Source organism: Manihot esculenta, chromosome 1, assembly GCF_001659605.2.
Source record: "Manihot esculenta cultivar AM560-2 chromosome 1, M.esculenta_v8, whole genome shotgun sequence".
In the NCBI taxonomy this organism is placed as follows: Eukaryota; Viridiplantae; Streptophyta; class Magnoliopsida; order Malpighiales; family Euphorbiaceae; genus Manihot; species Manihot esculenta.
Window position 1 is genome coordinate 5,494,725 of NC_035161.2, and position 15,965 is coordinate 5,510,689.

General features: G+C 31.5%; 2 protein-coding genes across 3 annotated transcripts; one reads left to right on the plus strand and one right to left on the minus strand.

Annotated features, from left to right (window-relative positions):
- The first annotated feature begins 2,709 nt into the window (after positions 1-2,709).
- LOC110612694 (fructokinase-like 2, chloroplastic) lies at positions 2,710-6,252 on the plus strand. Its single transcript, XM_021753473.2, has 5 exons — positions 2,710-2,870; positions 3,236-3,543; positions 3,629-4,272; positions 4,930-5,401; positions 5,858-6,252. Exons 1-5 carry the CDS (start codon positions 2,830-2,832, stop codon positions 6,079-6,081), a joined length of 1,689 nt encoding a protein of 562 aa, XP_021609165.1. The 5' UTR covers positions 2,710-2,829; the 3' UTR covers positions 6,082-6,252.
- Positions 6,253-7,034: 782 nt separating this feature from the next.
- LOC110624909 (probable 6-phosphogluconolactonase 1) lies at positions 7,035-12,834 on the minus strand. Of its 2 annotated transcripts, none has more exons than XM_021770347.2 (4): positions 12,425-12,834; positions 11,449-11,622; positions 11,220-11,355; positions 7,035-8,085 (listed from the first exon to the last, which is right to left on the minus strand). In XM_021770347.2, exons 2-4 carry the CDS (start codon positions 11,619-11,621, stop codon positions 7,594-7,596), a joined length of 801 nt encoding a protein of 266 aa, XP_021626039.1. In that variant the 5' UTR covers position 11,622; positions 12,425-12,834; the 3' UTR covers positions 7,035-7,593. The 2 variants fall into 2 exon arrangements, with proteins under 2 accessions (XP_021626039.1, XP_021626048.1); XM_021770356.2 differs by lacking the exon at positions 12,425-12,834 and adding an exon at positions 12,094-12,410.
- Positions 12,835-15,965: the final 3,131 nt, after the last annotated feature.

The window sequence follows — 15,965 nt, forward strand, 5'->3', positions numbered from 1 at the left end:
TCCACTCCAACACACCATGTAAATCTCGAAGTATCGCTTCCTCTGCCTTAGTCATAGTTAAGAAAGAATAAAATAAAAACGTCGGCGCAAATAAATAAAGCATGCATGCTAGAAGAAACAAACCCCACACAAAAACACAAATATGCAAGCCAATATCCAAAAGAAAAAGGAAAACCAAAACGGAGCTCACCCACAGCCAACCTAAACAAGCAAAGACCTTTAACCGTCAACTAAACAACCTAAAAACACAACAAACAAAAGCCTAAATCTCTAAGAGGATGAACACCCACCAAGGAAGGAGACGCGATAAAGCTTTTCAAGAAGTATTGATTGCTCAAGAAGTATTGATTGTTGAATGTAATAGTGCAGTCCCAAATTATCAACATCAACTAACGAAAACTTTTTCTGAATAATAAAACTTAAAATTTTGAATACCAAAAATAATGAAAATTAAAAAAATTGAAATAAACAAATTCACACTCCAAAACAAATAAAAACTATCATAGATATACAACAAGAGATGGAGAGGTACCTAGAGGCTAAAGCCTCCTTATCGGCTAAAACTAAACTATACTGCTCATTTTGTGCCCTCTATTTTTTCCTCTCTTATCCCCTTATTATTCATTCTGCCTCATAAAAATAAAATTGTTTTTTGATATTTCTAATTATAAACTATTTTTAAATATGTTAATTTATTTATTGATATAATTTTATTTAATACATTAAAAATATAGATTATTAATTTTAACAATAATTTAATAATGAAATAATATAGGTGAGATATATTAAAAAATATAATATAAAAGTTTACAAAAAAGAAAAATGGACATATATTTATGGCATGGAAGAGTAACTTCTTAAAATAATAATTATTTAATAAAACATATTAGACTAATTATTCTTAAAAAACTCAATATTTGCGTGTTTTTATGATTTAATATTAACATTTTAATTTTGACAAATTAAGTCAAAATTGAAACTTTTGCAAACATTTTATCTTAATTTTAAATTCTATTTATAAAGTACGTCGTTACTGATATTGCTTATTACATGGTATTTTTAAATATTAAAAGTGTATCTCTTTATATAAATAAGCTACTACGATTACTTTATATAAATAAGCTACTACGATTACTTTTTAACCATAGCTAGGGATGCGCAGTATTCGGTTCAAATTGAAAAAATTAATTAAACCGAATCGATTTAAAATTTTAATTCGGTTTTTTATACATTTCGGTTCGGTTCAGTTTTTAATTTTAGAAATTTCGGTTCGGTTTGGTTTTAATCAGAAAAAAACCGAAAAAATCAAACCGAACCGATTAGTGATAATAATATGTTTTTTCAATAATATAGAGAAATTAAATCATATTAACATTAAAATATTTTAATTAAATTTTAAAATATTAAAAAAAGTGTAAAAATAAAAAAATTATTAAAAATTGAAACCGATCAAACCGAACCGAATCGAACCGAATCAGACCGGTTCGGTTCGATTCGATTTCTGACCAAAATCGGTTTGGTTCGATTTTCATAAATACTAAAATTTCAATTTTCAGTTTATTCGGTTCGGTTCGATTTTGAACCGAACCGACCGAATGCTCACCCCTAACCATAGCTCTTAATTACTATAGTTAGATTAGTAAAATAATTATGGTTTAAAAATTAAATTAAGTTAAAATTGAAAAGAAACTCTAAAAGAATCCCTAATTCATCTAAGGATCAACCTCATCAAGTAGATTTCTTATTAGAAGCTGAATAATAATAAATATCTTGAAAATCCATTGTTGGATACATAATATCATACCATTTAGGCACTTTCATTTTCAAGAATTTCTTGAACATTTTCAAGAATTTCTAGAAAGCATTAATCTAAACTCAAGCATTCAATGGGATTCTTCTTTAAGCGAAAAAATTAATTGTTTTCTTGAAAAGGCTTTTAGGGATAAAAAGATGTAAATATTCATATTAAAGTCAAAATTTTTGTCTTAATCCCAATTTTGAAGAATTTCCTAAATTTTATCATCAGAATTAGAAGTTGAATTCCAAACTCTATTACATGAATTTGTGTCGATAGTTTTGGATTCAAAACCTGACATCAGTTTAAATTTTGACTAGATTTACCAGTTTGGGAGCTTTGGGATGGTGGGTTTTAAAGGAAAAAAAACAGCGTTTGGATGATTTAACCAAATCAGTGATAAAATGGGGAGAAAAGCTAGAAATATCATTAGGCAGAAGAGAAGCCATGATTGTGATTTAGAAACTTTAGATGGAAGAACGGAGGGGGACAAAAGTGAATTTAGATTATTTGTTTAGATGGAATTCTTTTAGATTTCTTTTTAATTTCAATTTAATTTAATATTTTAAAATTGTTTTACTAATTTAACTATGATAATTAAGAATTATAATTAAAAATAAATATAATTATTTATATATATATATATATAGATTCACTTTTAATATTTAAAAATTATAAATATATTAAATCACAGCAATCATACATGTTTTTTAAAATAAAAATTAAGAGAATATAACTGAAATCTCTCAAATTTACTAGCATAACTATACACTCTTTTAAATAAAATTTTAAATAAAAATAAAATAAAAATAAAATATTTAAAAAATTTCAATTTAGGCTTAATTGAAACTTTAAAATTAAATTGCGGGCTAAATAAATAAATACTAAATGGAGTGTATAATATCCTCTCCCGCTAACAACAGTCGAGAGAATTGGTTTCTGTCGTTAAACTTAAACCCGGGGGTTCCAGTGAAGTTCCTGCCTAAACCCCAGAAGGGCAAAACCAAGCGGAGACCTCTTACTAAGCTTTGTTAATGGCGTCTCTCTCTTTCACCCATTTCATTTCGTTGCCCAGGTTCTCTCTCTCTCTCTCTCTCATATCTCTGAACTTTTTCATTTTTAACTAAATTTTTTTATCCTGCTGGAATTGCTCTCTCAATCGAATAATTTCGCCTTTTTACTTCACTTTGATTCGTCGCTTACCAACTTCTGATTTGTAGGGTATTTATATTTTCGCTTTGCAAATGCCATTGTTTTGTGTATATTCTTGAATGTATGTTTCATCTTCAGGGAATAGGAATTTCATGTTTTTTGTGCTTGATTAGAATCATAATATGTTTTCTCTGAATGGTTGATATTTTGGTACATGGGAATTACATATTATTTAGTGTTAAAGAGATGAAAACTGTAGTTACTGACTTTGATACTTGATATGAGCAGGTGGCGTTCAACTTACCTAAATCACCACTTGCTGAACTTCGTTCAACATCAAGATTTTAGAATGCAAAATAAATGGAGTCTTGCAGCTACCTCTAAGAAGAAAATTTCTGATAGTTTATCTGATGAAGAACCTAGTGAAAATGGTGTAATTTTGAAGAAGAGGACAACCAGGAGTTCTAAACGAGCTACGACTCGAACTAGGAAGAAAATATCGGATGTACTAGATGAGAATTCTGAATTGGGGGTAACTACTGATGCTGCCAATGAGGAAGTTTCCAAGAAAACCCCAAGGAGGACTCCACGAAAAGGTACACTTCTTATCATTTCATGTCTGTGTATTTTTGACTTGGATGTTGCTCGTAAGTGTTAAATTCATGATTTTATCATTCATAGCTACATCAGCTGCCACTGCTGTGAAGGAAGAGAAGACTGAGAAGAAAATTAGGAGGGGGAGGAAGACTAAGAAGATGGATGAGAATATGGAGGATCTAGGTGGTGAATCTGAAATAAGTGATGTGGCGGAGTCTGCATTCGTTCCAAATGTTGAGGATGAGAGCGATGGAGACCTAGAACTGGACAAGGATGATGGAGATGATATTAGCTACACGTATGGTTGGCCTCCCCTTGTTTGCTGCTTTGGAGCTGCACAGCATGCTTTTGTGCCGTCTGGAAGGCCAGCTAACAGACTTATAGATTATGAAATCCATGAAAGAATGAAGGATGCATTATGGGCTCCAGAAAAATTTGTAAGGGCACCTGGGGGATGTGCAGGGGGTGTTGCAATTGCTCTTGCAAAGTTGGGTGGTAAGGTTGCTTTAATGGGAAAACTTGGGGATGACGAATATGGTCAGGCCATGCTATACTATTTGAATGTGAACAAAGTACAAACACGATCAGTTCGCATTGATAGTAAGAGAGCAACAGCACTCTCACAGATGAAGATTGCTAAGAGAGGTCGCTTCAGAACGACTTGTATCAAACCCTGTGCTGAGGATTCTCTATCTAAATCTGAAATAAACATTGACGTGCTTAAGGAGGTAACAAATTTTCTGCTTTGGGGAAGATAATGTCTGCTGTTCTTAAGATTTGTTTCATTTGATTTATTTTTTCCTCATTTATTTTCTCTGTGGTTAAATATTGATATCAAATTGCATATTATTTTGTTAAAAATGATATTAGTACATGGCTACCTAGATTATGGATACGGAATATTTAACAGTTGATCCTGAAGTAATCCACGAACAAAATAAATACATGAATAGAGTGATTGCGTGTGAATGGGTGCACTTTTTTTTTTTTTACTATGAGGTAAATGAACAAATAAGCTGTGCTGTGGATATTATACCACTCTGTTTTTCAAATCTCCAACATACTAAGGGGATTGTTGGATGATACTATGTTTTGATTTCTGATTCAATTTAGTGAAATTTCTTGGTGCGGTCATTCAATAATATGGTGTTTGTATTTTGAGTATTGCTTAAATGGACACATCTATAAACTGTAATCAGTTTTTCTTTTCCGTTTCTGACTTCCAGAATATCTTGTTCAGTGAAATTATTAAAACATTTGCACTGTGTTTTCAGAGGTTAAGTAATCTATATCAATGCTTCTGCTAATTTTGCTTGATAATTAAGCTGTTTGATGGGTTATATTTCTTTCTAGTTCCATCGACACTTAACAACCTCTTTACGCAGGCAAAAATGTTCTACTTCAGCACACACTCCCTACTTGATCAAAGTATGCAATTAGCTACCTTACAGGCAATCAAGATGTCAAAGAAGTTGGGAGGGGTTATTTTCTATGATGTAAACTTGCCATTGCCGCTGTGGCATTCCTGTGAAGAAACTAAGTTGTTCATACAAGAAGTGTGGGATCATGCAAATGTTATAGAGGTAACCAAGCAAGAGCTTGAGTTTCTTTGTGGAATAGAGCCCACTGAGGAATTTGACACCAAAAATAATGCTAGATCCAAGTTTGTCCATTATGGACCCGAAGTGGTTGCACCACTTTGGCATGAAAATCTTAAGGTTTTATTTGTGACAAATGGGACTTCCAAGATACACTACTACACCAAGGAGCACAATGGTGCTGTGCTTGGCATGGAGGATGCCCCTATTACCCCCTTCACATGTGATATGTCAGCATCTGGAGATGGAATTGTTGCAGGTACAGTATCATGCAACTGCATATCTAATGCTAGCTATTTCCCCCACCCCCTAAATTTCCTGGAGTAGCACTTGTGAAAGTCATTTTGGATCTCATTCTTCACCAATAAAGTGCCTATTCTGTGCATCACTAGAAATCTGATGAGCTCTTGAGACAAGCTGTGATAGTACCACAGCTTCCACAAGAATAATGGAAAAGGCCTAGAAATTGTTTTCACTAGTCTATTTGTTGAATAGGTGAAAGCGCTTTGTCACAACAATTGTATTTCCAGGTTGTCACTTTGCTGGTTAAAATGGCAGTATAGATGAATGTGTCTGCTCGATGGTAGGGAGAATATAAGAGTTGATGTTTCAATTTTAGGCATTGAACTTGAAAGTGTTCATTTCTAGGTAGATTGACTCGTTCTCTTGCCAAGAATTTCATTTTTGCTAAGTGCTGTTTATTCTATGCTTTCAGCAATGTTGAGAATGTTATCTGTTCAGCCACACCTCATTACTGATAAAGGATACTTGGAGCAAACAATCAAGTATGCAATTAACTGCGGAGTCATAGATCAATGGCTGCTTGGACGGATGCGTGGCTTTCCTCCTAAAGAATACATGGAAGAAGTGGAACCTGATCCAAATGGCATCATGTCAATAACAGAAAAGGAATACCGTACATTGGAGCCTGTGAGTTGATTTGATGATCAAGGCTGATTTTTTTTAGCTTTGTGTTTGCATCTGCAAGGCTGTGTATTTGTCATCGTCCTGTAAAGTAAAATTGCTCATGTTTTGAAGCGTATCAGATGTAAACGAATTGTGCAACACCAATTTTGTACTCTACTGCATTTATGAAAACAAATTCATGGATCCCCTAAGCTCAGTATAAGTTTTTTTTTTATATGTTCCCACTGAATTGTTAACTGGATGTTTTGTGTATTTTATGTTGGGGTGGGTTAGCGGGGAACAAGAAGTGAATGTATTTTCTTGTGACCCAGAAGTTTAATTTCAGTACTCAAAGAAAGAAAGGTTCATTTCGTCATCTGATCAGCCTCAAAATGAAGGATTCAAAGTCATTAAATGATAGTCTTAAAGATAACTCCAATATTATATGATAGATTTGTTAATTTCACTGAGGGATGTAATAGTTTACTGTTCACCGTGAAGTGAGCTAGTATAATTTGCCATGAAATTATTAGATTTGCCTATTATAATACATAATGCAGAGCCATCTATTAGAGAGTAATTGTGTTGGGTCTAGTTTGAAAGAAATGTGCTCAGGAAAGCATTCTGATTTCAAGTGAGCATTAACTATGAAAGAAAATAGCAACCCCACACACTCGGCTGAAGTCGCTTTCTCACAGAAAAAAAAAAAGAAAAAAAAAGAAAAAAAGAAGAGATATTATTTATTAGTTGTGGATAATTGAGGGCAGGTAAAGCAGCTAATCTCAATTTCAATGCATAGTGATGTCAAAGTTTCCAGGTTTACTTTTTAAGAACATTAATGATTAGTGCCCTTAACAGCTTCTAACTTTAGCATCACAGGCTGATAAAAACAGAACTGCATAATTACATGACTGATGTATTGAACAACACAAGTAATCTAAAGGGTACATGAGGGAGCAACGAGCATCAGAGAACAGATACGAGGGTTATCAATCTCAGAAGCTACATTTTTGCAATGATATATTGAAAATATGCATGCAAATTGCCAAGTACAATATATTGTTTGGATGTCACATTACATTCTAATAGAAGGCATTGGATGAAACTGTGTAAAGTTGTATATTCTGATAATAGGAATTGTAATGTTGTTTGCATAAAGTTCCTACTGAATTCCATCAAACTCTTTCACCTGACACTAAACCAAAAAAAGAGTAGGGCTGTGCCCTGTTTCCGGATTCTGATGGGCTGGCTCCCCATGGGACTACTATCCAAGCTTCAAAAACAATCCTAAGAAGAAACCAAAACCAGAAAAAGCTTTTGCACTGAGGCCCCAACTTTGTTCTAGCACAAAAAGGATGATAATCACACTTCCCCAATTCATCTAGAGAAGAGAGGATAGTAGCCAAATGGATAATTTAACTCAAAGCCAAAGGAAGAGAATGGAAAGGAAAAGTTGGGAATTCATGGAAGAAGAAAAAAAGGATACATGGATGCTGAACCGTCAGCTACTTCAAAGTCTACACGCTTGGCAATGAAAACTTGATCCTACTCAGAAGATTGGGAACCATCGAGTTTTGAGGCAGCTAGCTTGTCCAAAAACCAGACCAACTTCCCTTTTGTTGGCTGAACCATCCGAGCAGGCAGAGGTGCAGAGTCAGGTCCCACATCATCAATTGCCAAGTGTACTGCCTCTGCTTTGTCCTCACCTGCTACAACTACTGCCACATTTGAGGCTGAGTTTATGACAGGCAGAGTGAAAGTGATCCTTTCAGGTGGTGGCTTGGGGGAATCAGTAATAAAGGTAACCCATTCATCCTTTGCATCAAGTACAGGGTGGTTAGGAAACAGGGAGGCAACATGACCATCAGGGCCCATACAAAGAAGGATGAGGTCAAACTTGGGACAGTCACTGACATCAGACACACCGATTGTCCGTGTTCTCACTAGTTGACGAATAACAAACTCATAGTCGTTCGCAGCCTCCTCAGCTGACAGTGAATCATTGATAGAGTGTACATGACTAGGTACAAGAGGGACCTGCTAACATGGAACACATATGTTAACTTAATTCCTTTTAACGCATGACTGACCACAGATCATATATCCCATGAACAGAAAAAAAAGGACATCAAATAATTGTTTGCACAATCTTATGGATGACCAGAGAATGGCTAAAATAGGTGATAATTTCATGCAACACAAGCAAAAATATGCCCAACTTTTTTCCTGTTTTCTCCCTGGTTAGAGTAATGCTCTATTTCCAAAAAGGAGTCACTTTTGCAATCCAAAGATAGAAATCCATGCAGTATGTCCATAAGAGGCGTATATACATCAACTGATATGGGAAAGATGCAGCACTGAAGTGATTATATTATGCAACAATATGAAAATAAATATTTTTCCAAGCAGATTGTTTAAATCTTATAAACAAGTAATTCAATTACTGTATTCATGATAACTTAATTCTTCTGACAACAAAAGATTAGAAACTTGGCCAAATATTTCAACAAGCATCACAAATTGAAAAACTCGACGGTGACTTCAAAATCAGTGTTTATCTGAATTGGGAATCATTTCATCGCTTAACTGGCATATGAAACCTTAGCTGACAATATCCAAAAGAATCACAAATTGAAAAACTCAACAATGAGCTTAAAATCACAACTAAAAGTGGGGGGTCATTCCATACTATTCTGGCATGATGATCCACCTCTCAGGTTCTAAAGTGTATCAACTAGATGAAAAGTATGAGGCACATTGACTTGAGCTTGAAAACATAATTCACTGGAGTATAAAAATATTATTGTAGATCACAGTCAGGCAGATGCATTTTCAAAGTAGAAACTGCCTATTAATTCACTTTTGCAAGCTTATGTTGGGAAAAAAAAAACTTTCTAGATATATTCACATAACTCTAAATTTGACAGCCAAGATTTAGTTCCATATAATAGCTGTAATCTTTTGAAGCCAAAAAAGGCCTCTTCATGGAAAATACATCAATGTAATGGACGGTTTCTAAAGAAATTCAGTAAAACAATCTATTCACGCTTCTACAGTGGAATTTATGTCTACTTGATAGTTCAGTCAAGTAATTGCCAACTATGAAGACAGCAAAATGATGAATCCAAGCCATTTAAGTTAAAGGATATAACAGGAACAGAACTACTTCAAGTGATAATCGTGGAAAACTGGGATGTTGTTAGCAAAGATGTTTGAAACAGCAGGTCTTTTTCGTGGATAGACATTCAAATATGAGATATAATCCCAACAAGGACCTCACATCAGATTTCTTCTGTAAATTGACCCATTTCTTCTGAGCTCTCCATTTCTTCTCAGCTCTCTGTTTCTTCTATATCTAATGAAGAATTTTGGAGAAATTTAGGGAATTCTTGTATTCCACTCTTAATTTTTACAATTGGTTTATATGAATATTTATGCACAAAAAATTATAACTAAACAAGAAGTAAACAATCAAATAATAATTACAGAGATAAATAAAGATCCTACTCAAATCTAATCATATCCCTAGAATCAGCAAATAAGATCTAACCCATTGGATAGAGAGCAACATCTAATGGGAAAAAAATGCTTAAGAAAATGACCTTAGACCAGAAAAGCAGTGCAACAATAGTATTCAAGAAGCACAAATGTACATGAGAAAGATTGACTTGAAAGACATGCAAGTGGATGATGAACAATGATTTATCATATAAAAATTATAGGTCAAAGGCAAAATATGATTCAAGATTTTGTTCAGCATGTTTGGAATTGAGAGTAGTGGAGCAGAAGTATTTAAAAATAGGAAAACAGTAATAAAAGCCAAATCATAAATGAAAAGGCAAAGAAAAATAATACATCCAGAAAAAGAACTCTTGTTAGGGGAAGGGCTATTTCATGGATCTTTAGTTACTTCAATGCTTCTATACTAATAATAGCCACTGCATTAAATGACTGACCGAAACAACCAGAAAAATTTTAAGCAATAACTTATCCTGCAATAGATGCGAAAGTCCTTAATACACTTTGTCAGCTGTAATTTATACTAATAATACACTTTGTAATTTAAAAATTGAAAATAACTGGGTTGAAAGAGAGAACAGAATTTTTAATGGACAAGGAAATCCAGCATTGAGAATATAAACAAAAAAGAAATGCCCTAATATCACTTCTAACTAACACATGCTAATTTTCAAATCTTGCCTGCAACTCTACATTTTAAGAAGGGGAAATGTCCATAAAAATCCTAAACTTTGTACTTTTTTACAATTGTACCCTTAACTCTTTCTTTTTTTTGACAAAAATACCATATACTAATGATTTTTTCACAATTGTACCCTCCGTTTATATTCCTGTTAAAAACTAACGCAGAAAATCAATTCAGCATAAGAAATCTCCAGATTAACAAATAAAAATAGTAAATAGAGTTGTCCCACCCATCTGCATTTCTGTTACTTACCCTGAACTGGACACTGAAACTTTAATCACAAGACAAAAAAATATTTTGGTCTCTATATATGTTTTTAGGTTTAAATATTACTCTAACTAGGATTTTTCTTTGTTAATTAAGGGGTTTCTTATGCTAAAATGGATTTTTTTTTCATTAATTTTAACGGAAATATGGACGAAGAGTACAATTGTAAAAATATCGTAAGTACTAGAGTATTTTTGTCGAAAAAAAAAAGTTAAGGGTACAATTGTAAAAAAGTGCATAGTTTGAGATTTTTATGGACATTATCCCTTTTAAAGATTTGAACTTCACAAACAACTTTATCATATGCAATTTCACAAGGTGAGATTGCATATATGGTTAATCAGAAACATGAAAGAAATGAGGCAAGGTGGTTTTGGAGAGACTGGGGAACAATTATAAACAAAAAAATAGCCACTTAAAGAGAGGAAAATATCCCTCAGTGCATTCAAGACTAGTTTTTCTTGCACTGGCTTTGACCTGACATTCACATCAGCCCATCAATTCATTTAAAAGTAAAAGAGAGGAAAACCCATAGCTTCTTAGGATAACGAAAGAAAGAAAATAAAATGCTTGACAAGGTAGCTGATTGAAATACTTAATTCCCTCCCCTCCAAACTATTCTGGATATGTAGTTCATCTGCCCAAAAGGCGCCTATAGTTCAGGAAAACAGTAATCCATTAAAGGTGGGAGAACACAAACCTTGGACAAAAGCCCATCCTTTACCAGCTTATAGTTGCTATCAGCATGGTTTTTTGCCACCCCACGTTCATCTGCCCAAAATATGTGCCATTTGGCCCAGTCTACAGTCTTATTATAGGGAGCTTCACAAAGTTTCCTGTTGACCATAAGAAGTTAAAACAAAAATACAAGCACCATATAAATTCTGAAAAAAAAAAAAAAAAGAAAAGATTGAAGAAGTGATTGATACCCCATCAAGCCAATGAGAGAACCACCAGATAAGGCAACGGCAAAGGCACCTCTCTCCTTCACAGATGCCTCGGATAGTTCCGCAATATAGTCTGCCAAATCAGTGCCAAGCTCCTCCAAACATTCATGAATCCTCAACTCTCCTCTATCTTTATGAACCCCAGAAAGAGCCATCCTTTTCAAGGAGAAGTTTTGCAGCTCCATCATTAAGAAGTTAAACAAATGCAAAACCACACAGGCACACACAGATTTTTACGGTTGAAATATGAAATCTATCCCATACAGTTTAACATCAATACTAAGAATCAACAACATGAGGCTTCGTTAGAGGATAAAAGAAAATGGAAGAGAACAAGAAATAGCCCAATCAAGTCCAAGGGCAATGAAAGAAAAAGAACATCGAGAATTGAGATCTTTTCCCCCCTTACAAAGTCTATCATTCAAGATTAGAAAAATTCAATTCTCCCACATAAAATTCACTAATAAACATCAAAGAAACCAGAGTATACATGAATTCAAATTGACAATATAATAGCAATTCGACTAACCGATAAAGATCGATACGATTGAAAATAAATCAATAAATAAAAACTAAATCCACAAAATAAACACTAAACAAATTGATTTCCAACAAAATTAAACATACCCAGATCAGAAAACCGACTAAAAATCCATGCCCATTACAACAATAACTAAAGAAACACATGCAATATAAGGTATTTCTGTGTGCGGCGAATAGCAGTATAGAATAGAAGAGAAAAGACGAAAAGCTCACAAAGAATGACAAGAAGAAGAAAGACGATTTTAGCAGAGAGAAGCAGAAAAAATTGACGAAAATGGAAAGTGGGTATCAACACAAACACGAAATTATTATATAATATGCATATACATACATGAATTATCAACATTATATGATTATACATACACATAAGCTTAACCCATTTACTGATTACACAAGAAGTCGAGAAGAATTTCACCTTCTGGGCTTCCACGTGCATCCAATGATCGTGACAAAACACACATACAATGTCTCTCTCTCTCTCTCCCTCTCTTTCTCTTTCTCAGTCAACAGATAAATTGGAAAGAGAAAGAAACTCTTATAAAAAGAAAAGAAAATAAAAGAAAATTTGTGTCTTTTCTTTGAAATGAGAAAATCCCTCAAAGGCTAGATCCTCTGCTCCTGCAACATCTGTTTCCTCTGTATCAAAAGGATGAGAAGATGCATGCAATTAGTGTTCCCAAAAAAACAAGAATTAAAAGAAAAAAATGAAATTTAGTGTTGAAAATAATGAGAAATTGTTAGAAGTAGTGATGGTTTTATTGTTGTTCGGATATAAAGGCAAGGAGAAAGAGAGAAAGGAAGGAAGGAAGGAAGGGAGAAGCAAAGCAAGCAAAAAAAACAAAGAGAGAGAAACAGTCTTATGATACCAAACACCTGTCCATATCATCTGCTGACATGTGTACCAATTGGAACTTTTGTCTTTTAGGAAACAACTATTAAAAAATTACTTTTAAAAATATAATTTTCCCTCTTACTCCAATATAAAAAATTCATTAATTAATTTTAATTTTAAAAAAATAAATATTATATCTATTTTTTTTTCTAAAAAAAAAAAATCTAACTTTAGTATCCTAAGTTTCTTTAACTTTTAAAGTTGGTTTGAATTTTTAAGGTGACATTGAAGTTTACTCTTCTTTGCTTTTTCATATGAAGGACATGTATTTCATTGAGAGCCATCAACGTAGCAAGAAGTTAAGGGCAGACTGCATTTGCAAGGATGGATTGTAATTAAAGGAGTCATCAGACGTAAATTTTTTCATTAAATGATGTCTTATTACCGATGACAATTATAGGACTGATCGAAATTATAATAAAATTACCTTATGATGATATAGGATTCAAGAAAGGATAAAATTTTGGTACGTGTGAGTAAATTTAGTTTGAATAGTTCACGTTTTCTTCTTTTATCTCTTTTCCATCTATTCTTTAGTGACGTATAATTACCACTCTACTACAATACATGTTACTATCATAATAGTCGTATGGACGTACTCTCCTCTCTCTCTATCATCATCAAACGACCATTTAATTTCCTTCGACGCTCGTGCTGACAGGATTATGAATATAAATGGGTTCGTTCCCCATTGACTCATCAAATCAAGTGAGCTGAATCTCTCTTTGTTAAATTCGAACCCTAATTTGTCTAGTCTATTCAAACATGACTTGAATCGTGTGTTAGTGGATAAACTTACATAATGAATTAGGTGAATTTCAATCTGACTCTTCTACGAAGTCTCAACTACAGTCGAGAATGATAGAGCTCGTGCCATCATCACTTTTGATAATAATCTAATTATATATATTGCTCATAACACTGAAAAAATATTCAAAATATATGTCTAAGAATAAATTATCCGTCATCAATATACCATCTATAATTAATCCCTTTACATTATACATATTCACATTATTTTCGTGTTTCCTTCATATATTTATCAATTATTTCATTTTAAATTTTATTTTTATTTTTCATTAATATTTTCACTTTGTAAACTTTGACTTTTAATTATTTTGATTTGTGTGGTTTGGTCAATTATTGATTTTGGTTTATTTATATAATATTTCTCTTTGGTGGGATCATTTCGTACGTTCTTTAACAATAAATCATGTTACATATTAATAGGACCTTAACATGTGTTAAAGAGTGATGTTATAAACTAATCGTTGATACTTTAATAGCTTGATTTTAAGATTAAAATTTTTAATAAGGTGGATGTGAATCATTATATTTTTAATCTAAAAATATATTTATCCATTAATTTTTATAAAATTAAAAAGCTAAATTTATTTAAAATTATACGATAAAATAGATGCGACATAATAATCATTCAAATTAAATTATAAGCTGTCGTTATAAAATGAGATAATAAGAGTTGATAGGTTGATATTCTGTCATATATGCCCAACCCATAGAAAAAAGAATCCGAACACTCATAGAAAGAAGAATCTGGACACTGTAGCGCTCGATTTTTTACCAATATTTGCGCTCTTCCGAATAGTCAAATGTTTAAAAAAAAATTATCATTAATGAATATAATTTAATAGATATCCGAATAACTACGGTATTCTATATTCACCGACCGATATCATGAATTTTTAGGAAATTTCATAATTAATATCATCTTTTTACGGTATAAGTAAATGTACACATAGATCACACGATTCATTTTGAACTCAAAACAATTTATTATATTTTCTTATTTTATCAGTATTATACTGATTTGAGTATTAGAATAACGGAGGCCAACTACCTCACATTTTCTCCTTTATAAATTGATCAGTCGCAATTTAACTCTATTTTCAATTACATCAGAAATAAAAAAAATATTAAATTTCATTAATCAGTTTAAACCCATTTTTAACTCTCACTTAAATATCAAATAAAGTCATTACTTACCAGAATTCTAGAATGTAAAATATAATATACTCAATATATTTGAGCTTATTTAACTTTTTAATAATAATACAAGAATAAATTTAAACTAAGCCTCTTTTATTTTATAAAAAATATTTTTTAAAAAAAATCAATTTTTATATTTTTTGACATTTGAAATACTAAAAAAAATTAGTTAACATAAAATATTTTTTAACCAATGAAAAAATTAAGTTATTTTTAAAAAAATAACTTATTTTTCAAAAAGAAAAAATCAGTTTTTACATTTTGAATAGCTTATTTTCAAAAATAAAATATTTTTTAATAAAATTACTTATTTTTTATTATTTAATTTTTAATTTAAAAATAAAAATATATTAATAAATTTATATATAAAGATGTTAATAAAGATTTTACATAAAAAAATAGCTTTCACTCTTGATAAAAAATACTTTTTAAAAAATAATTTAATTTTTTTTATTAAAAAATATTTTTTTAACTAATTTTTTTATTTCAAACTCAAAAAAAATGAAAAAATATCGTATTTTCATAAAATAAATAAAGTCTAAAAAATAAAAAAAAAAATTTTTTTACTGCTATTATATAATGTATGAGCACATTTTACCATTTACATAATATATATAAAACTGAAAATATTTTAAATAAATGAGGTTGGTTTAAGAGTAAAGTACATCTGAGTAAATTAAAAAATATATATATAAATTAGTATTTATTTATTTTATAGCTTTTTTTTTTCTCAAGAATCATATTCAAAACTTAGTAATTACCAAAACCTCTATTGCAATAATTTATCCACATATTATTACACTTTTTTTTAAGGAAATTCTCTCCTCTATCGTTTTCTTTTTTTTCAAACTCCATTTAATTAAAAAAAAAATAATTTATTTTTATTATTTGAAATAAACAAACTTTTTGAGTATTTATAAGGTTTAGCAGTATTCGATTCAAATCGAAAAAATCGATTAAACTGAATTAATTTAAAATTTCAGTTCAATTTTTTATTCATTTCAAGTTAATTTGATTTTTAATTTTAAAAATTTTAGTTATTTCAGTTTAATTCGAT